The 23,737-nt window shown below is 42.5% G+C and overlaps 1 protein-coding gene across 1 annotated transcript in view; it reads right to left on the bottom strand.

Moving 5' to 3' along the window:
* Positions 1–23,737, bottom strand: part of KCNIP3 (potassium voltage-gated channel interacting protein 3) — an 89,171-nt gene that overhangs the window by 62,753 nt on the left and 2,681 nt on the right. The window contains exon 2 of the mRNA XM_072148911.1: positions 7,540–7,705. Within this exon, the coding sequence (XP_072005012.1) occupies positions 7,540–7,705 (166 nt within the window). The remainder of the gene's footprint in view (positions 1–7,539; positions 7,706–23,737) is intronic.

Raw genomic sequence — 23,737 nt, 5'->3', positions numbered from 1 at the left:
CAGCCGGTAGGAGGCTTAATGATGGTTTGTGATGGACCCATCACGTGTCTTCTTAGGAGAAATAGTAAAATACAAGGACTAGGAAGCAAACAGGACCCCCATAATAGAAGTAGTGGGAAGGGCTAGACAGTAGGATACTGACAGGACCCCCCCATAATAGAAACAGAAGGAAGGGGTAGGAAGCAGACTGCAGACAGGACCCCCATAATAGAAGTAATGTGAAGGGCTATGAAGCAAACAGGACCTCTATAAAAGAAGTAGTGGGAAGGGCTAGGAAGCAGAAGACTGCAAACAGGACCCCCATAATAGAAGTAGTGGGAAGGGCTAGGAAGCAGAAGACTGCAAACAGGACCCCCATAATAGAAGTAAAGGGAAGGGCTAGGTAGAAGACTGCAAACAAGACCTCCATGATAGAACCAGTCAGAGACAAGGACTTTTGGGGTCCAAAGCTGGGGGGCCCACATAAGGCTGTACATAGGGAATCCATGGGGTTGAGGGGGGTGTATCTAATGAATCCTATAGGCGTTAAGGGGGGGCTTTATATAAAAATCCCATTAGGGGGCTGTTTAGAATGATAAACTAGGGAATATTTTGGGGAACAGGAGACTGTTTTAGTTTCTGAATTTTTAATACCACCACTTGAGTTCACTGCAAAGGGGCCTACTGAGGCTCTGTCACCCAGGGGCCTACTGAAACCTGGAGCCGACCCTGGACCCAGGTATATGAAAACCGGTGCAGTCTGCCTTAGTGCAGTGAGATTTATAATGTGCAATTTACGCCACATTATGTAATAGTGTCGCACACTCTCAGTTTATCTGGTCTGTTTTCGGGATGTGACACAGTTGCACCTTTTTTTCTTGGTGCACTTTGCTTCTTACAGGTGCAAAAGAATTGTGGCGAAGTGCAGCTATAGTTGCACAGTTTTCTAAAGTGTCGCATCGAAATGCAACTGAGATACAATCGTGGCGCAGACACTGCATAAATACATGTGCAAGCTCCCAAAACACTTTTTTGCGCAAACTTGAATAAAAAACTGGCACAGACACAATAATATATCTGGGCCAATGTATTTCGGCTAATTCCCACGGATAAAAGTTCTGGCAAAGTCAGCGGCCAATTTCTGACCCTCTCCTTCGCTATCATGGTATCTCTGCACCATCTAGTGGTCATAGTGGGGAATTACTTTTTTGTTTTTAGTATCAGACTTTTGCAAAACAGGATTGGAGCCGAAACGAAAACTGAACTTGCTCAAGATGTGAATATAGTTATAGCTTTATCAGTAGGATTGTGTTCATGAATTCGATTTTAACATTTCTCTTACTGTCCCAACCTTATATGTAACCCATCCAGGGCTAGCGCCTATGACTTAATTTTTCATTTTATTTTGAACATTTTTTAGAGTATTTACGCATGTATTTTGCGCCAACACCAAGGTGCAAAGATGCTCCCCGGAGTGTGTCTGTTGCTGTGTTCCTAATGTATCTTTGCAAGACAGATGACAAACGCACCTTATTCACTACGTATTTGGGAGCAAATTTGAGTTTTTTTCAGCGTACTTCCATACATGCTTTTAAATGCGCCTAAAAAGTTGCAAAAAAATCAAAGAAATGCACAAAATCACACCACCAAAAAAAAATAAAAATACACGTCCTATGTATGACTGAGATACAACTATGAAAAGAGGCAGCAGAAATCCAACGATACCTGTGCCCCAATGTCTGTAGTATTTACTATCATAGGGTTGGTCTCTTGGGTTATATGTGTATATATAAATTATCAATTTTTCCCCATTTTGGTTAAAATAAAAAAAATCTTAGAAATTATAAACTAGGTGTTTGTATACAATGCATGTTGCTGTGGCAGATCCAGTGATGGTTGAAGGTTCAGAGTATCTTCTGTATTTGACCTTTGAAGTTCCTGCACTTCTATGTCTCCAGGGAAGCTCTACATCATTCCATGACTCTGATACATGACATAATGGTGTCAGGAGGAAGAAGGAAATGAGTCCCTTATGCAATAAGCTGGGGCTTCTAGAGCTTCTACATGAGATGTTGTCTCTACCGCTTCTGATGGACATTGGAGAAGTGCTGACGAGTAATGAAGGTGAAGGAATCACTCATGTCAGAGGATACACCAACCTTTACTGAAAGGAAATCTAGAGAGCCAGTAACGTTACCCGACTGACGTCACTTTCCGCACGTGTGCAGACGTGCCAACATTGCACAGCCGGCTGCTCCTCCGTGCTTGTGCGCAAGTAAACCCATGAGCAACTTCACTTGCAGGGGATCTCATCACCGGCCTCCCAATTCCAGGTTGACTTGCATGAAGGGCTGATTCTAGCCTTTTTGCTGCCTGAGGCGAAAATTCAAATAGCGCCCCCCCCCCACAACGCTGTATACACAGGTCTATTTAAATGTTTATTTCCACACTCTTTGTATATACACAATCACTCACACAAATACCCATATGCATCAATTTAAATAAAATTTTTGAACAAATAGTTATAACACAAAAATGACTTAATAAATAACATTCGCCATATGTCTGCTTTGCGTTGGCAACATTTTTAAAAATTATTTTGTATCTGTAGGCTGGTAGAAGGCTTTTAAGTTTAGTAGATATTTTTATGAAAATTTCCAAATTCATTTTATTAAGGGCAATTTCAAGTGATTTCAATGGACCTAAACAGCAGATACAAACACATAGATTACACCATTTAAGAAACTACACCTTCAATTATTCAAAATGTCTTTAAGGAGCTTTATTAACCCTTTAGGTTTTCTTCAAAGTTAAAAATCAAAATGTAGAGGAGAGCACAGATGGGAGAGGTATGCAGCTTGGCAGTGAAGGGGTTAATTGTGTGTGGTGTGCAGGTGATTTATGGTGTGCAAGGTCACTGTAGGCATCTGATCTCCTTCCTCTGTGAAGGAAAATGAGGAGATAGGATACTGATAAGGTGAGCTCAGCCAGGGAATGCTTTCTTCTGGGATTTGTCTGTCTGTACTAAATGACCAGTCACAGCAATCGCTGCATATTGTCAGAGTAACAGAAGTCATGACGTTCCACAATGTCATGGTGTCTTTATGGTGTCTTTATGCATTGGGGAACGTCATAGTGGCTTGAGGGGTTAATTGTCTGCTAGCGAAAAGGATTCTAACTAAATAGTATATGACCTGTGCAGGGGAGAGCAGAGAGCAGCCAGCAGGAGCTTCTGCTGGGTGATAGATCAGGTCACGAGCTGCCTCCTAAATCATCCAGGCTGCCAATCTACCGCCTCTGATGTCCGCCGCCTGAAACAAGATTTTCATCCTGCCTCATGGCAGATGCGGCCCTGCTTGCATGACTTCACTGGCTGGGAAGGGGAAGGAGTAGGTGGGCATCTAGGCTATTTAAAGGGCGTGGATTAGAAGATGGAGCCTGGAGAGGCTCTGCTGATGCCCTGAGAGCCCCTCAGGCTCATTTGCATAATTTTAAAAGCAGTTTCTCGACAAAACAAGAGCATAAGAAGTGTGGATCCTGCCCGAGGGTGCTGTGAGACTGTGAGAGATATCATATTTCTCTCCAGATGCCATTTTGTTCACTCAGCCGCCATCTTGTCTTAGTCGGGGGCCTGTCCAGCCGTGTCATGATTCAAACATCATTTTGTATGAACTGTTTAGAAAATACTTTGTCCTCACAATTGTTTACCTTGTCTTCAGCTTTTTTGCTTGAAGGCCTTATTTTGATGAAGTAGAGAGCTTTTACAATGACAATTAGTATTAAAATTCTGTTTCCCTCTTGTCTAGTATTTTTCCAATAATGAAGTTCATTTGGGAAAATGTCTTAAAGGGGAGGTTCTGGTATATTCAAGCTAACCTATAGCATTTCAGTATTTTATAAGCTTTTCACACCCTCTGCAAGTTTTTTTTCTGTTCTGATATAAATGACTGCCTGCTTTGAAATAAGTGCAGTCTTTGTACTACATATCCCAGCACTGGGAACAAAGATCCATAATTTGGCAATCACCTTACAATTGTAGAAGTGCTGTTTGAGCCCTAGATAAAACTCTTTAACGTTGGCGTCGATTGGGTAGGCTTAGGAGTGAGCAGTAACAACACAGAGACAACCTCCGTGAGAATCCCCAACAGTCCAGTGAACCAGAACTGACAAAATATGCTTTGATATGGCACTTCTGTCTCACTGACTGGATGGACTTGGTAAGATTGTCTCTGTGTCATATACTTGCCACTATTGTTCACTGTAACCTGAAGTCTTAGTTTTGGCAAAGAACCACTTGTAAGGTGATTGGACAGTGACGGACAGTCAGACAGTCTGTGATGTTAGCTGAAGCTGTGAGAGGGGAAGGAGTAACCCTTAGATGTTCGCAGTGCTAGAGTGGGAGGTATTCTGTTGGTGATTGTCAGATTATCATAGTGTCTATAATACTGTTTGACTGTTGTCATTAGGGTTGCCCATAGGAGTATAGAGCTCAAAAACTTGTGCACGTGCAGAGGTGACCTGCCCTGGACAGGTGTGAGTTCCACCCTCTTGGGATTCTGGGGGACTGTAAGGACTAGTAGAGTCTGAAGGACAGTGACTTGGAGAGTCAGTCTCTGTGAAAGTCTCAAGTGTTTAGTTTTTTGGGGGTCAGTAAATTGTGGTGTCTGCATCAGTGCTGTGTCTGTGGGGACAGATTCCTTTGGCAGTGTTGCAGTTGTAGAAATTTATGATGGGTAGGGCACTGTGGACCAAGGACTCTGCATAGACAGAAGGTTGGCTTGATGTAAGTAGACAGTTGGTTGTTGAGGCTGAGACTTATGTAGGACTGATGGAAAGGTGCAAAGATGACATAATGGAACATAAGGGCTGGTAGCATTGTGGTAAAAAAAGGTAGTAGTAAAGTTTTGAAGGTTTTAGATATGTCAGATGATCCCTTGAATGTACGTAAGTGAGAAACCTGATCAGATTTCCAAACAGACACTTAGAGCCTCGCTGAAGAAAGAGACTTTAAGAAAAAGAGATTTTATGTATTTTCATCCTTGAAACAAAGGAAAAAAGATGGCGTCTAGGATCCAGACCAGCATCCTCTTAGATTCCAGCCCCTTAACCCATATCAGTAGAGAGCTGGATTCAGGGAATCAGGAGAGACTTGTTATAATTGTGGTGCCCTCAGATTCTCCCCACACCATGCCACTAGTCACATCCCTGTATCTGGTAATTAGAGACGATGACACGCTCTACCATCCTTCAGCGGTGGCCATCTTAGTTTGCTTTTGTCTGAGCCCCGGTAGCCATGTTTGCTATCACATAAAGAATGTGATTTTCTCAAGTCCTTGAAGTTAATTGCATATGACTCTACTCTTTTGGCAGCCATAAAGGTTGTTTGAGCATAATAATTGTTTAAAACAACTGGTTTTTGTGGTAGCTGAACACCCCTGTAGAATCTTGATTGATGTCTGGAATAAAAGCCGGCAAAGTTGAATATTTTCACTAATTCCAGATTGCTGTTGAGAGAATTCTTGGAGTGTGCAGGTTTGTTGTTTGTTTTGCTTATAGTGCAGTTAAAACTTATTTGATTCTGATGATTATAGAAAAATTACCATGTGTAAAAAGGTGTTTTAGTATCTCCCGTATTTGCTTTTTGGAGTTTTGGCATTAGGCAGACAGCGGAGGTCGGAGATGCATTTTAGGTTGAGTATTGTTTTGCTTGCTGCTTATCTCATCTTAGAGAGAGCTGACAGAGAGAATTGCTCCTTATTGAGTTGCTTGTGATGCCAGAATGCAGTGCCCTGCTTATGCCATGTAATGTCACTCTTAGACAGTGCAGATGTCCCCCTGTCCTCCATGAACAGAATAAGGGATAAAAAAGAGTCAGGTCAAGCCTACCTAGAGACTGGGAAGGTGCGTTATGTGATAAAATTTGTGCATTCCTTCCTCGTCATCCACAAGGATAAGTTTGGTCGGACACACAAAGAAAAGGTAGGTAGGTCTAAGAGAGAAGCAACTAGATGACAACCTTTATATAAGGGCAGAAAGAGCACCAAGGGGGGGGGGCCCAGATGAGTACAAGACCCACAATCAGATATGGGCAGGTCTAGAGTCGATTATTCCCCAGATGGCTATGAACAAAAAAGTTGATTGGGTTAACTGTTTTTATTGTAATCAACAGAGATTTATGAATTATATCCGAGATACTTTCCAGAACTGCATGGCTTTGGACATGATTCTTGCTGAGAAGGGAAGATGGTGGGAGTGGCTTGTCGCATATACATCCCGGATGACATTGCCCCCTATGGATCCTTTACCCACACCCTTGAAAACATTGAAGGACTGTCCAGGGAACTCAAGAGAAACTCTAGAGTGGACACTTCGTCCTTCGAATTGTGGTTGGGGAATCGGAAGGGGGGTAATATTGGGGATTGTGTTTTGCTCTTGTTACTTATTGCATGTTGTTTGGTCCCCCTCATTAAGTCCACCATGTCCCAGATGGCCGTCCAGGCGGTAAGAACCACAACAGGAGAAGTGCCCGGAGTGGAGAACCTGCCTGTTTACAAACCTGTGAACTATAGAAACTCAGTTATGTGATTTGAGCATGCAGACCTGTAACCCTTTAGAGACTGGGGAATCTGGTGAAGCCTTGAAAAGTCCAGCAGGTGAGGGTTTAGCCCATCTGAAGGTACCTGGATTTTGAGGAGAATGTTTGAGGAGGTTACAGGCCATGCAATGTGAGAGATATCATATTTCTCTCCAGATGCCATTTTGTTCACCCAGCCGCCATATTGTCTTAGCCAGGGGCCATGTTGTACACTGTCCAGCCATGTAATGATTCAAACATCATTTTGTATGAACAGTTTAGACAATACTTTGATCTCGCTATTGTTTACCTTGTCTTTTTCTACAGCTTCTCTGCTTGAAGGCCATATTTTGACAAAGTAGAGAGCTTTTACAAGGACAATTAGTATAAACATTCTGTTTCCTTCTAGTCTAGTATTTTTCCAATAATGAACTTCATTTGGGAAAATGTCTTAAAGGGGAGGTTCTGGTATATTCAAGCTAACCTATAGCATTTCAGTATTTTATCACCTTTTCACACCCTCTGCAAGGTTTTTTTCTGTTCTGATATACATGACGGCCTGCTTTGAAATAAACACAGTGATTTGAGTGCAGCTTATGACTGTGTATCGGTCATTCTTTGTGCTACATATTCCAGCACTGGGAGCAAAGATCCATAATTTGGCAATCACCTTACAATTGTAGAAGGGCTGTTTAAGCCCTAGATAAAGATCTTTAACGGGGCACAGATCAGCATGTAAGTGTGCTTGGTTTATAATCCTCAATGCTGATAGTAGAGATAATATCCCTCATCTCACAATACAACAAGGAGGTGGTTTGTAGGCCTTGAGTTCTCTTCTTCCAATTGCAATAATATGGACAAAATAATTATTGTCTAAGGTCACTCTTGGACAGGAGGTATCACACAGTTAAAGATGAATACATTTCCTAGAAACATCCTATCCCACTAGTGAAAATTGCATTAAGTAAAAATATGAGTTTGGTTACCTGGACCTTGAGGTGATGTACTGGACAATATCCATTTTACCAGACAACATTTCATCAGAGTCCTGCGGGTCAAGCGAGGCTTCTGCCACTTCACCCCATCCTTCTTCTCAGGAGATGTTTGGCCACAGTCACCAAATAAACTTCCATCGTTCTCCTTGACATCATCCTAAAAGACAATAGGGGAAATTTATTAATCTGTCTACCACAGAATTATGCCGTAATCTGCACTAAATTTGCACCACATTTATAAAGGGTTTTTGATAGTTTTCTGACTCTCCTATGGCTAGTTTGACAAAGGGGTGTGGTCTATAAAAAGGGGGTGTGGTTTATCACCTAAAAAAGTCAGTGCTCCAAAAATATTGCTAACCCAACAGAATTTTGCCCTAGTTCTCTGGCATAAAATAAGACAACTAATAGAAGGTGCACATTACGACTAGACATTCTTATATTATACCAGATTTATCATCAGTAAATGAATCTGGGGCAGAATAAGACTGTCTAGCTTCTCTGAGGTCCTAAGTGACGACTTTAACTCAATGTGCCGGAGATTGGGATGCATGACTTAATATCTAGGTGGTCATGAGTGATAGCCCCTGTGGGGAATGCAGAACAGGCGGCCACCCAGCTTTTCCAGAAGCCGATATAAGTTAATATTTAGCTTTTTTTGTTAGACAAGGAATGTAAAGAGTCTCATTTCTTCCTGTTCAGCGAGGTGTAAAATGTATCGGTCTGAAATAAGACCAGAGCCCTCCCTGCTGTCACATTACATTATCCAACTACTTATCCAGAGGAGAGAAACAGCGTTTATAAAGAACAAGCTCCTTATCCCTCCAGAGGAAAGAGTTAATTTTTCATCAGGCTCTTGGTATGAATATTTTAGGTAGTTTAGCTTAAGACATGTTTGTCTTGGTCCCTTAGCTGCAGCTGCGTGCAGAGGGGAAGTGAGGGGGCCCGGGATGGAGATCTAAGGCTTCTTATAAGAAGGTAATAGGCGGAGTCATGTCACCCAGCTTTCCTAGAGTCATGACTGGCAAGTCAACACATAAGCATGAATCCTTTACAGAGTATAGGATTGATCAATACATAAATAGACGCTACATATATTATAATGAGGTTATTTTTTTTTTTACTACAATATGGGATTATTGCAGAATATATACACAAGATAGAATATTGCTAAGTAAGTGAATAAACACGCAGCAGACCTGCGAACAGATGCTGGTTCCTATCAGTATCCTGGCAGCAGATTCTCATATGATTATATTCTGTACGTGCTACTCCATTGTCTAGATAGTCATCACATGTAGACTCCAGCGGATGCAGATGATGTTATTTCAGGCTCTAAATTAGCATAACTATAGATGACACCGTATGTTTAACATTGGTCATATGTGCTGCCATACCTATTATTCACACCCATTGCTGTAGGTTACTCCTTGCTATTAATAATGGACAGACTTCTTTCTTATCTCTTTGTACGATCATTTTAATTATTTACCGGAAATAGCTAATTAGAAATGAGTCGGATTTTACTCATCCTTTCAGTTTAATTACACAGGCTCAGAGGCTGCAGGAGGCATGTTATAGAGCAGGGGGAGCTGAGCAGATTTCGCATAGTGTCCTATGTGCAGGCAGCATTTAATAGAGCAGGAGGAGCTGAGCAGATTTAGCAGAGTGTCCTATGTGCAGGTAGCATGGTATAGAGCAGGAGGGGCTGAGCAGATTGTACATAGTGTCCTATGTGCAGGTAGCATGTTATAGAGAAGGAAGAGCTGAGCAGATTTCACATAGTGTCCTATATGCAGGTAGCATGTTATAGAGCAGGAGGAACTGAGCAAATTGTATATAGTTTCCTATGTGCAGGCAGAATGTTATAAAGAAGGAGGAGCTGAGTAGATTTCACATAGTGTCCTATGTGCAGGTGTGAAATGTTGTTATATGTTAATAAAAATGCTTTTATTTTTATTTGCCTGCTAAATGCTGAAACGAGGAGGGCGCTCAACTGTGGCTGAAGATTGATAACGGTGTGATAACACACTCCTGTGCAGCGAAAGAAAAGAAAGACTCCTTGGGCTGATTTACGATACTAGCAATTCCAGGGAAAAAGACGTCTTTTGATAATTTACTAACCAATAGCCTATAGAAATTACTTCTTTATCCCTAAGTAACCAAACCCAGGTCCTGGCCCACTGTATAATACTTTGTGACCCAAATAAAGCATCTCACATCTGCCTAGCCTTGCAAAGCATCAGTGCTCCACAGAGATTGAGATATTATACCATACTTTGTCTTCGTGTGATTACTTTGAGCTCACTCTGTGAATTTTATTAATAATTAGAGAACCTGAGGTTGTGTGAACAGGGGCAGAACTTGACACAGGTAGCATGTTATAGAGCAGGAGAAGCTGAGCAGAGTTTGCATAGTGTCCTATGTGCAGGCAGCATGTTATAGAGCAGGAGGAGCTGAGTAGAATGTACATAGTGTCCTATCTGCAGGCAGCATGTTATAGAGCAGGAGGAGCTGAGCAGATTGTACATACTGTCCTATGTGCAGGCAGCATGTTATAGAGCAGGAGAAGCTGAGCTGAGTTTGCATAGTGTCCTATGTGCAGGCAGCATGTTATAGAGCAGGAGGAGCTGAGCAGATTGTCCATACTTTCCTATGTGCAGGCAGCATGTTATAGAGCAGGATGAGCTGAACAGATTGTACATAGTGTCCTATGTGCAGGCAGCATGTTATAAAGCAGGAGGAGCTGAGCAGTTTGTATATAGTGTCCTATGTGCAGGCAGCATTTTATAGAGCAGGAGGAGCTGAGCAGTTTGTACAGTGTCCTATCTGCAGGTAACATGTTATACAGCAGGTGGACTCGATCACATTGTACTATTACTATTAGACTATTAAGATAAGAACAAAAAAAACGGGACAAAATATTGTGAGATTTCTTGGTATATAGATCCCCAACCTCTGAGCCTCTGTATATCTCTGGTCTCCGGTTGTGGCAGGAGGACCAGCACTGGACCAGAGGTAAGGACTGGGGTTAGTATTGGTTCTTTATAATTTTTACACCACCTGGAGCTCAATGTAAGAAAAAAATTTATGAACCCGGACAACCCCTTTAATGCAGCCATGACTGTACCATTAGGCATGAGGAATGCATTGAGAATAACACATGTATTATGTAGATAGAGACATGTGATTCCTCATATAACTCATTCATTAGTGTAGATTTCTGTATTAGGCAATAATTGTGATTAATGTATACAGATACTTATGTGTATGACTCTAGTATGAAAACTATTTGTCTACAGGACCTTCACCTAACCAGTATGGCAGCGAGTGATTGATCAATACAGAAGATTATATATATCTTCTGTATACTCAAGTATAAGCCTAGTCAAAAAATGTGCTGAAAACCCAAACTCGGCTTATACTCGAGTAAAAAAAATATAGGTTTTTGTGGTAAAATTAGGGGCCTCGGCTTATACTTGGGTCGGCTTATACTCGAGTTTATACGGTACTTCTTTATAAATAATTTAGAAGCTCCTTGTACCTAATTACTCTACTTTCTTCCTTTATTTCTCAAGGGGTTGGAGCTCCATTTCTTTCCTAATCCCTGTGCTCATTTACGGCTTAGGGACTGTCTGCATTATACTTACTGCTTAAAGGGGTTGTCCACTTTCAATAAATAATTGATATTGTTGGTGTAAGGAAAAATTAGAAAATTTTCGAATATACTTTCTGTATCAATTACTCATGGTTTTCTATATCTCTGCTTGCTGCCCTGCAATAGAAAACGTTTTTATTTACTTCCAGTGGATAGAAATCTGCCCATGCTGATGTAATGTCACACAGGTGCACAAGCTGTTAGTATCACAGAGAGTAATAGGAGCTGTGTGATACTAACGGGTCGTGCTCCTTCGCATGATCATGGATTTCTATCCACTGGTAGTAAATATAGAAGCTTTCTGTAGCAGCACAGCAAGCAGAGATCTAGAAAATTGTGAGGAATTGATACAGAAAGTATATTGGAAAAATGCATAACTTTTCATTATCAGTTATTTCATGAAAGTGGACAACCCCCTTTAAGTTTTCTCTATTTTTACATATAATACAGCAGTAAATGAGTGTCCTGTAATCTGCTTCTATTGGTTCTGGTGGTTTCTCCTGTTTGGTCTAACACAGTTCAAAGACACCTTTTTGGGTCAGACTTTTAAAATACACAAAAAATCCCAGGAGAAAAAATAAAACTGTGCCCCAGTAATTGCTGTCATACTGTTAGATGACATCCAGATACCCTAAAATAGAAATGTTATACACTACAATATATGGTAAATAACTGGAAAAAAGTTGATGTCTATTTTAGGGTCACACTACATAATTAGCAGAAAAAAATTAATGAAATGCAATAAAGAATAAACACGTAAGCCTAAAAGTGGTCATTTCCAAGATATTCCCAATTTAATCTGTATGCTAATGAGGCAGTTGGTGAACCTGGGCCGGGTGCACTTCTGGTGTCCCCCGAAGATTCTCACACGTCAATCAAGCTAATCTAATGTACGCTCTGGGCACAATCAAGCAACACCCACAGCATCAGTCTTGTTTTGCACTTAAAAATGGGGTGTTATACCCTAAAACACGTTGTGACATTTTAAGACAATAAAAGCAGTATTACAATCCTGTATCCGCTATTTGGGAGTCCCCCTCTATCCCACTTCTTAATCTAATGTACAGAGAGGTAATCAAAGCAGGGAAAACATTGCTTCAGGTGCTAAGGACAAGTGCTGGGTGCACCAACTGCCTCATTAGCATATGGATTAAAATGAGAATTTCTCAGAATCATAAAAATGGACAAAAATAATAAAGTAAGTGTGAAATCACAGTGCACCCATCTAAAACATGCTGTCAACAGGTTATGACACTGGGAAGGTTGTAGACTCCTGTTAACCCTTTCACAACTGCCCAACGTAAATATAGATGGGCCAGTCGTGAAGGGGTATATGAAGAGAGTTTACGGACTTAGACTTCTCCATACGTGTCAGCTGTATTTTACACGTCGGTACTGAGACCAATTGTGGCATTTAACCTACCGGTCAATGCTCAGCGATGACGTCATTGAAAGGTCCTGACCGCTGCAACAACAGCTGTGATCTTGTTAATGGATCCCATTGCTGTCATTAGTCTATGCTTGAGGAGCAGAGTAATAAAGAATCTGTATACCTATAATATACCTCTGTGTATTGCAGAATAGAAGTGATTGAGATCCCTTAGGGTTTAGGTAAAAAAATAGAAATAAAAGGATTTCAAAAATATTTTTTTAAAAAACCTAAAAATTTGCAGTCCTTTACCTACAGCACAAAAACAAACAGGCAAAACCATAAATATATAAGATTTCACCATTTCCCAAAATGTCCGATCTATTAAAATATAATAATAATTATTTCCTGCGATGAATCCTATAACGGAAAATAGCGCCTAAATGTCCTAATAACCAAGTTTTTTCCCATTTTTCCAATACAAATATTACTAAAAAGCAATCAAAAGGTCATACAGTTTTCAAAATTATATCAATGAAAAAACAATGACACCTTACACAGGTCCATACACGATGCAAGTCAATTTTTTGTAATGCAAGGTTTTTGAATGTTTTTAAGGTATTCAGTCGTATAAAACTATATAAATGTAGTATCTCTGCGAGTGTACTGATTCAAACAATAAAGGAGAGGTGTCATCCCGACCATACATTGAAAGCCGTAAAAATAAAGCCCATCAGAATATGACGCAGCTGTGTTTTTTGCCAATTTCACCACATTTGGAATTTTTTTTGGCAAGGAATATTAAATGGGGCCACTAAAAAATGGCGTTTATCTTGTAGGTAACAAGCCCTCATACAGCTCTGCAAACCATACGGCTTGTGGAAGCATTGGAGTGAAAAAACGGAAATGGAAAAAAAAATTGAAAAAACTTGGAACTGGAATGGGTTAAATAAAAAATATATTTACATACTATGATATTTGAATATATTTGAATGGCCTGAGATACAATAGGAGAATTTTTTTCTCGAAAAAAAAAATAAATTCCCATTTACCCCTTAAAAAAGGGTATAATCTCATTTAAATAGGACGTGAACTTGCTGATAAGCAGCGGACGGAAGCCCCGTACAATGAGAAGAGATGCAGCGAGGGTGCGCGAGAGATTGGGTCTATTCATCAGAGGGTCTAATTTGTCTGGTGAAGGATAAATAAGACTTCTTATTATCTTATTCTATGCAGCCTGTTCATCAAAGTGTTTAAAATAGCTTCCCTCTTCATGAAGATAAAAAATAAAATAACCTTTGATGAACAATGAGAAGGGGAAGAAAGTGATAGAGAAAGCAGTAGAGGAGATAAACACTGGCAATTGAGGATGACTCGGGGAATGAGAGCGACGGGGTGGCCGAGGGGGCATAAAGGATTTCCGTGCTCTTTAAATTGCAGACTAATGATGAGAAGTTTCCTATTTACTGTATGAGGTCAATTCTGGGACAAATTGTAAATGAAGTACCTGCAGGCGAAGGGAGATGCTTAAGCAGCTACTATCCTACTTTTCTGCACTTTTGATGTAGACTTGTTATCCTTGGTGAGGCGACTCTCGTAGGGATTTATTATATGCTGCTTCCGTGGATCACAAATACAACACTGCAGGTATCAGTTTGGAGGGCGTCAAAAATGGGGGTTCCTTACTCATTGATTGATGGAGCGGCAGGACGAGCATTCAATACTATGGAGATCACAAGAATGGGACCACCACCAACCACAAGAATGGGGGTTTCTCACTCATTGATTGATGGATCGGCAGGACAAGCATTCAATACTATGGAGATCACAAGAATGGGACCACCACCAACCACAAGAATGGGGGTTTCTCACTCATTGATTGATGGAGCGGTAGGACGAGCATTCAATGCTATGGAGATCACAAGAATGGGACCACCACCAACCACAATAATGGGGGTTCCTTACTCATTGATTGATGGAGCGGCAGGACGAGCATTCAATACTATGGAGATCACAAGAATGGGACCACCACCAACCACAAGAATGGGGGTTCCTTACTCATTGATTGATGGAGCGGCAGGACGAGCATTCAATACTATGGAGATCACAAGAATGGGAACATCACCAACCACAAGAATGGGGGTTCCTTACTCATTGATTGATGGAGAGGCAGGACGAGCATTCAATACTATGGAGATCACAAGAATGGGACCACCACCAACCACAAGAATGGGGGTTCCTTACTCATTGATTGATGGAGCGGCAGGACGAGCATTCAATACTATGGAGATCACAAGAATGGGACCACCACCAACCACAAGAATGGGGGTTCCTTAATCATTGACTGATGGAGCGGCAGGACGAGCATTCAATACTATGGAGATCACAAGAATGGGACCACCACCAACCACAAGAATGGGGGTTCCTTAATCATTGACTGATGGAACGGCAGGACAAGCATTCAATACTATGGAGATCACAAGAATGGGACCACCACCAACCACAAGAATGGGGGTTCCTTACTCATTGATTGATGGAGTGGCAGGACGAGCATTCAATACTATGGAGATCACAAGAATGGGACCACCACCAACCACAAGAATGGGGGTTCCTTAATCATTGATGAAGCGTCAGGACTAGCATTCAATACTATGGAGATCACAAGAATGGGACCACCACCAACCACAAGAATGGGGGTTCCTTAATCATTGACTGATGGAGCGGCAGGACGAGCATTCAATACTATGGAGATCACAAGAATGGGACCACCACCAACCACAAGAATGGGGGTTCCTTAATCATTGACTGATGGAACGGCAGGACAAGCATTCAATACTATGGAGATCACAAGAATGGGACCACCACCAACGACAAGAATGGGGGTTCCTTTCTCATTGATTGATGGAGCGGCAGGACGAGCATTCAATACTATGGAGATCACAAGAATGGGACCACCACCAACCACAAGAATGGGGGTTTCTCACTCATTGATTGATGGAGCGGCAGGACGAGCATTCAATACTATGGAGATCACAAGAATGGGACCACAACCAACCACAAGAATGGGGGTTCCTTACTCATTGATTGATGGAGCGGCAGGACGAGCATTCAATACTATGGAGATCACAAGAATGGGACCACCACCAACCACAAGAATGGGGGTTCCTTAATCATTGATGAAGTGTCAGGACTAGCATTCAATACTATGGAGATCACAAGAATGGGACCACCACCAACCACAAGAATGGGGGTTCCTTAATCATTGACTGATGGAGCGGCAGGACGAGCATTCAATACTATGGAGATCACAAGAATGGGACCACCACCAACCACAAGAATGGGGGTTCCTTAATCATTGACTGATGGAACGGCAGGACAAGCATTCAATACTATGGAGATCACAAGAATGGGACCACCACCAACCACAAGAATGGGGGTTCCTTTCTCATTGATTGATGGAGCGGCAGGACGAGCATTCAATACTATGGAGATCACAAGAATGGGACCACCACCAACCACAAGAATGGGGGTTCCTTAATCATTGACTGATGGAACGGCAGGACAAGCATTCAATACTATGGAGATCACAAGAATGGGACCACCACCAACCACAAGAATGGGGGTTCCTTACTCATTGACTGATGGAGCGGCAGGACTAGCATTCAAAACTATGGAGATCACAAGAATGGGACCACAACCAACCACAAGAATGGGGGTTCCTTACTCATTGATTGATGGAGCGGCAGGACGAGCATTAAATACTGTGGAGATCACAAGAATGGGACCACCACCAACCACAAGAATGGGGGTTCCTTACTCATTGATTGATGGAGCGCAGGACGAGCATTCAATACTATGGAGATCACAAGAATGGGACCACCACCAACCACAAGAATGGGGGTTCCTTAATCATTGACTGATGGAACGGCAGGACAAGCATTCAATACTATGGAGATCACAAGAATGGGACCACCACCAACCACAATAATGGGGGTTCCTTACTCATTGATGAAGCGTCAGGACTAGCATTCAATACTATGGAGATCACAAGAATGGGACCACCACCAACCACAAGAATGGGGGTTCCTTAATCATTGACTGATGGAGCGGCAGGACGAGCATTCAATACTATGGAGATCACAAGAATGGGACCACCACCAACCACAAGAATGGGGGTTCCTTAATCATTGACTGATGGAACGGCAGGACAAGCATTCAATACTATGGAGATCACAAGAATGGGACCACCACCAACGACAAGAATGGGGGTTCCTTTCTCATTGATTGATGGAGCGGCAGGACGAGCATTCAATACTATGGAGATCACAAGAATGGGACCACCACCAACCACAAGAATGGGGGTTCCTTAATCATTGATGAAGCGTCAGGACTAGCATTCAATACTATGGAGATCACAAGAATGGGACCACCACCAACCACAAGAATGGGGGTTCCTTAATCATTGACTGATGGAGCGGCAGGACGAGCATTCAATACTATGGAGATCACAAGAATGGGACCACCACCAACCACAAGAATGGGGGTTCCTTAATCATTGACTGATGGAACGGCAGGACAAGCATTCAATACTATGGAGATCACAAGAATGGGACCACCACCAACGACAAGAATGGGGGTTCCTTTCTCATTGATTGATGGAGCGGCAGGACGAGCATTCAATACTATGGAGATCACAAGAATGGGACCACCACCAACCACAAGAATGGGGGTTTCTCACTCATTGATTGATGGAGCGGCAGGACGAGCATTCAATACTATGGAGATCACAAGAATGGGACCACAACCAACCACAAGAATGGGGGTTCCTTACTCATTGATTGATGGAGCGGCAGGACGAGCATTCAATACTATGGAGATCACAAGAATGGGACCACCACCAACCACAAGAATGGGGGTTCCTTAATCATTGATGAAGTGTCAGGACTAGCATTCAATACTATGGAGATCACAAGAATGGGACCACCACCAACCACAAGAATGGGGGTTCCTTAATCATTGACTGATGGAGCGGCAGGACGAGCATTCAATACTATGGAGATCACAAGAATGGGACCACCACCAACCACAAGAATGGGGGTTCCTTAATCATTGACTGATGGAACGGCAGGACAAGCATTCAATACTATGGAGATCACAAGAATGGGACCACCACCAACCACAAGAATGGGGGTTCCTTTCTCATTGATTGATGGAGCGGCAGGACGAGCATTCAATACTATGGAGATCACAAGAATGGGACCACAACCAACCACAAGAATGGGGGTTCCTTACTCATTGATTGATGGAGCGGCAGGACGAGCATTCAATACTATGGAGATCACAAGAATGGGACCACCACCAACCACAAGAATGGGGGTTCCTTAATCATTGATGAAGCGTCAGGACTAGCATTCAATACTATGGAGATCACAAGAATGGGACCACCACCAACCACAAGAATGGGGGTTCCTTAATCATTGACTGATGGAACGGCAGGACAAGCATTCAATACTATGGAGATCACAAGAATGGGACCACCACCAACCACAAGAATGGGGGTTCCTTACTCATTGACTGATGGAGCGGCAGGACTAGCATTCAAAACTATGGAGATCACAAGAATGGGACCACAACCAACCACAAGAATGGGGGTTCCTTACTCATTGATTGATGGAGCGGCAGGACGAGCATTAAATACTGTGGAGATCACAAGAATGGGACCACCACCAACCACAAGAATGGGGGTTCCTTACTCATTGATTGATGGAGCGCAGGACGAGCATTCAATACTATGGAGATCACAAGAATGGGACCACCACCAACCACAAGAATGGGGGTTCCTTAATCATTGACTGATGGAACGGCAGGACAAGCATTCAATACTATGGAGATCACAAGAATGGGACCACCACCAACCACAATAATGGGGGTTCCTTACTCATTGACTGATAGAACGGCAGGACGAGCATTCAATACTATGGCGATCACAAGAATGGGACCACCACCAACCACAAGAATTGGGGTTCCTTAATCATTGATTGATGGAACGGCAGGAAGAGCATTCAATACTATGGAGATCACAAGAATGGGACCACCACCAACCACAAGAATGGGGGTTCCTTAATCATTGATGGAGCGTCAGGACAAGCATTCAATCATAGACAGTGAATATAAAATTGGATTTCGAGAAGCCTGATCAGTTTGTGCTCAGGAAAGATTTCAGAACATGCGCACACTCGGCATCTGCAGTATCGATAGTATTTGTTCCTGGGCTCAGTGGTGATCTGTTAAATTAGACCCCAGGGAATAGTAAATGATGGCTTATCCAACCAATATGTTATCAATAGGTGAAGTCCACATCTACATCAGAAGCTCCATTACTAGTAACCATGGAAGATTCCATCCAGATGTCACTGTGACTTCTTGAGCTCAATCGGTGTCCATCAATTTTGTCACTGCTTTATATCTTTATCAGAAAATCATGAATAACCAATGAGTTCTATCGGGTCTTTATGTATTGCAGTGATTGTGAAAGTAGACCCCAAAGGGGTTGCCGGAGGTTGAAAAACATAAAAACATGGCTGCTTACTCCCATACCTGGCCGCGGTTTGTGCGGTTACTGCAGCTCATCTGTATAGAGATAAAAGGAGCTTAGCTGCAATACCTGCTCATTTTGTTCCAATGCTATTATGAATTACAGATCTTGATTCTGTTACTATAATTATGTGCAGAATTTGTTTTTGGTGCTGTATTTATGTAGAGAGCATGGTTCTGGTGCTGCATGCATGTACACAGCCTGGTTTTGTTGCCATATGTATATAGAAAACTTGGTTCTTGTGCAGTGTTTATGTGCAGATACTATAATTATATGCTGAGTTGGGATCTACAGCATATAATTACATCTATACAGTATATACACATCCTTACATTTCTACACTCTTATCCCAGGCCCAGTAGCTGTTGAGACGTGAAGATTGAGCTGAATATTATATTTATATTTAGTACATTTTAAATATTGTAATTGTTTATTAGACTCGATCAGTTGCATAACTACTGCTGCTGCTTCGGGGGCAAGTGAGGTTAAGGGGCCTCTCCCTCTGTGTCCAGGCTACCGGTCTCCTAAACCTGGCCCGCCCACCTCCCTCCTGGACCGCCCACCCGCCACGTCCCTGACCCGCCACGTCCCTGACCTGCCACGTCCCTGACCTGCCCGCTCGCCACCTCCCTGACCGACCCGCCGGCTCAGATGACCACCCGCCCATCCCCCTGCATGGTGGCACAGTCGGCCGCTGACACAGTGGATGGATGCCCCTCCTCCCCACCCTACGGCACAGTCAACAACCGAAACAACCACCCTCAAACTACGTGGAACACCCGCCCAATCACCTGCCTGCCGCCATGACTGGGTGGTCACCAATACAGCCAAATATACATTTACAGCTACATATGTATTTATCTGTGTGTATATGTGTACATATTTATATATGCATATACTGTGTATATATGTGTATATTTGCTTATACTGTGTATTTATGTATATACTGGGGCAGATTTACTTACCCATCCCTGCGCTATCCCCGAAGTGCGTTCAATGCACAGCTGGCGCGATTCACTAAGATCGTGCGCCCGATATCTTGCATCTGTCGCTTCCCCGATCAGGTCCGCAGGAGTTCACCTTCTTCTTCCCAGTGCATGTAAGTGCTTGATCTTGCGACACAAATTCAAAGTTAAATCCCGACAGCCTGCCCCCCAATTTCTGTTGCATGAAAGCCGGCGCCCATGCGCCAAATTCCGATCGTGTGCAACACAATCCCCAGCGCGACCCCCAAAAAGTCAGAAAACCTGACGAAAATGCAGCCACAGAACAGAATAATCCCCATTGCGTATATACAGTATGTATAGATGCAAATACTGTATTTATACATACATATATTTATATAAGCATATATATGTGCACATGTAAATATATGCATATATATGATGTATGTGCATTTTTGTATATGCTGTGTATACTGAATGCGTGAGTATTCTGTATGTATATGCAGTATGCGTGTATATGGTGTTTTTATACTGCATGTATGTGTGTATATATATATATATATATATATATATATATATATATATATATATATTATATGTATAATGTGTATACAGTACGTGTGATGTGTATATACGGGTGTAGAACTTTTATTTGTGTGTATATAAGTATATAAAGGTGTGTATATATCAGTGTATAAATGTGTGTAATTGTAACATGTCTGTATATGGGTACATTAACAGGAACGTAGGGGAGACATATATCTGGCTGCAAATTTGCTGCCGCATATACTTCCCACATAGGTGTCTATATCACCTGGGCTCGGTACGGTGAACCCCAACAAGTACTCACTGTTTCGAGCCTTGGCCACAAAAGAGCTAGAGCGTGCTCTATCTTTAACTGTGAGTACGACCATGTGGCTCAAATCTTTATGGAGAGGGGAGGGGTGAGTCGCGATCACCTCTCCTCCTCTCCAGCACGCCAGAAGTGAATGTGAATGCAGCCTAAGTATGTATAGATTTTTTTTTTTTAAGGGGAAGGGGGGCACCATGTAGAAATGGTAGGAACGGATATGATTTTTCTTCTCACACGCAAAGTATGAAACCTGTCAAAAAGTTGAATTCCACCAGTGCCCAGAAAAATGTGGCGATACAAATAGCCTGGAATATGTTACTGCTTTTACTTCTGAAATCAAAGACAAAATGACAACAAAAAAAAAATCCTCATTACTGTGATATAGAATTTCTCATTAGGTAAGAACACAAATATGATGGTGCACGGAGCCTGAACCTTTCTTGTGCTAGGCTCTCTTCTATTATAAATCAGAGCTGTCAAATATTTTTTTGTGACTACTGCCGTACTATCATCACATTGTCAGGCGAGAGCAGGCTACTTGTCTTCTTCATCTCCAGAGGAAAAATAAACACTGGAGCTACAGGATTTTTCCTTATTTATGACCATACATAGAGATGTAGCAGTGGTGAGGTTTGTCATATAAAGCAGAGAGGTGTTTCTCAATTGTAGGGATTGAGTTTAACTGAAATTGATGAACTAATAAAAATATCAAGTTTTCAAATTTTTCCAAAATTCTACATTCCATAATGTTCTGTAACCTGCTGTGCACTTAAGACATTTTCAGCTGGTCCAAGTGATGGAAAATAATTATAAATAGCATATCACAAACTTACTGTTCTGTATTACTCAACATTAAGATGGTTTTATTGAGAAAGCTGCTTCTGTCATTTCTTCTTGTGAAATATATTGCCCTATGGAGCAAAGATAATAGTGCCATATGCTGTCCATATAATACTAACGTAATAAAACCTACCGTATTTTTCAGACTAAAAAAAAATTCTTTGGCACAAAAAATTCTTTGGTTTTCTCAGAAATCAAAAGTGCGCCTTATAGTACAGTGCACCTTATATATGAACCGTACTTACAGACAACAGCTGCCTTGAACTGTGCACAGGTCTGCCACCTGCTGGTCATTCATCCTTATAATCAGCTGCGCCTTATACTCCGGTGCGCCTTATATATGAACCTAGACGTTTTTGCAGGCATTTATTGATGGTGTGCCTTATAATCAGGTGCGCCTTATAGTCTGAAAAATACGGTATTAATATTGCCATATAGAGCCAAGCTAATACCCCATGCATTGTCTGTATAATACTAACGTAATAAAGCCTAATAATATTGCCATATAGAGAAGGGTAGGGCACGTATGGCTCGGGAGCCAGATGTGGCTCTTTTGTTGGCTGCATCTGGCTCTCAGACAGATCTGTAATAAATAGTTATGGCTGCTGTGTGTCTGTTAGACTGATCACTGGACACAGGCAGCGATGTTACCGCTGCCTAGGTCCTTTGTACGACCCAGGCGCTATCGCGGCCATTTTCTAAGCCTGGGTCAAAGAGAAGAGCCTGGGAGCGATGAGGAGCTGGCTGAAAGAAGCACTGGTAAGTGAATATTCATTTTTTTTCTGTTGTGACTACCTATCTACTGGGGGTATGTGGTGTGGCTACCTATGTACATGGGGGCATATGGTGTGGCTTCCTATAGACTGGGAGTATGTGCTGTGACAACCTATCTAAGGGGAGGCATGTGCTGTGGCTACCTATATACTGGGAGTATGTGCTGGGCCTACCTATCTACTGGAGGTATGTGCTGGGGCTACATATCTACTGGGGGTATGTGCTGGGGCTTCCTATATACTAGGAGTATGTGCTGGGGCTACCTATCTACTGGGGGTATGTGCTGTGGCTACCTATTTACTTGGGGGTATGTGCTGTGGCTACCTATTTACTTGGGGGTATGTGCTGTGGCTACCTATTTACTGGGAGTATTTGCTGTAGCTATCTATCTACTGGTGGTATGTGCTGGGACTACCTATCTACTGGGAGGCATGTGGTGGGTGTCAAGATTTGGAGTAGTGGACCCTCTGGACTACTGCGAACAATGATGTAAGCAGACACCTGGGACCGGAATCTAAGTGGCACCTGGTCTTCACCAGAGCCCGCCGCAAAGCATTTTGGTCTTGCTGCAGCTTGGTACCACCAGGTCGTTCCACGGGCTTGACTTGTCCACGGTGGCAGCCACGGTTGAGGAACAGGATCACAAGGCATTCTCGTGGTCAGGAACAGACAGAAGGTCAAGGCAGGCGGCAATGATGCACGGTCGGGGATGGTGCAAGAGGTCAGGGCTGGCAGCGGAGGAGCAGAATCAGGAACAGGTACGGGTTCACAACGGGAGGTCAACACTTGGGAAGGAAACACTGTGGAAAACTTCCTCATAGGCATGAAGCACCACGGGGAATGTTCGGACTTTATAGGAACCTGGGAAGTGGGTAGCGCCAATCAGCGTGCCGGCGCGTGGAGAGGTGAGTGAGCTTGGAAAGGGGTGCCGCCATGGCGAGATGTAGATCACAGAGGCACCGGTGACACTGGGGCTACCTATCTACTGGGAGGCATGTGCATAGTGTATGGCTCTTATGGAATAACATTTTAAAATATGTGGCGTTCATGGCTCTCTCAGCCAAAAAGGTTCCTGACCCCTGATATAGAGCAAAGAAAATATAGACATATATTGTCTTTATAATACCAACGTTATAAAACCTAATGCCATGATAATACT

This window comes from Engystomops pustulosus, chromosome 4 (assembly GCF_040894005.1).
Source record: "Engystomops pustulosus chromosome 4, aEngPut4.maternal, whole genome shotgun sequence".
Lineage (NCBI taxonomy): Eukaryota > Metazoa > Chordata > Amphibia > Anura > Leptodactylidae > Engystomops > Engystomops pustulosus.
The sequence above is the reverse complement of the archived record's forward strand: the minus strand, read 5'-3'. Positions and strand labels throughout refer to the sequence as shown.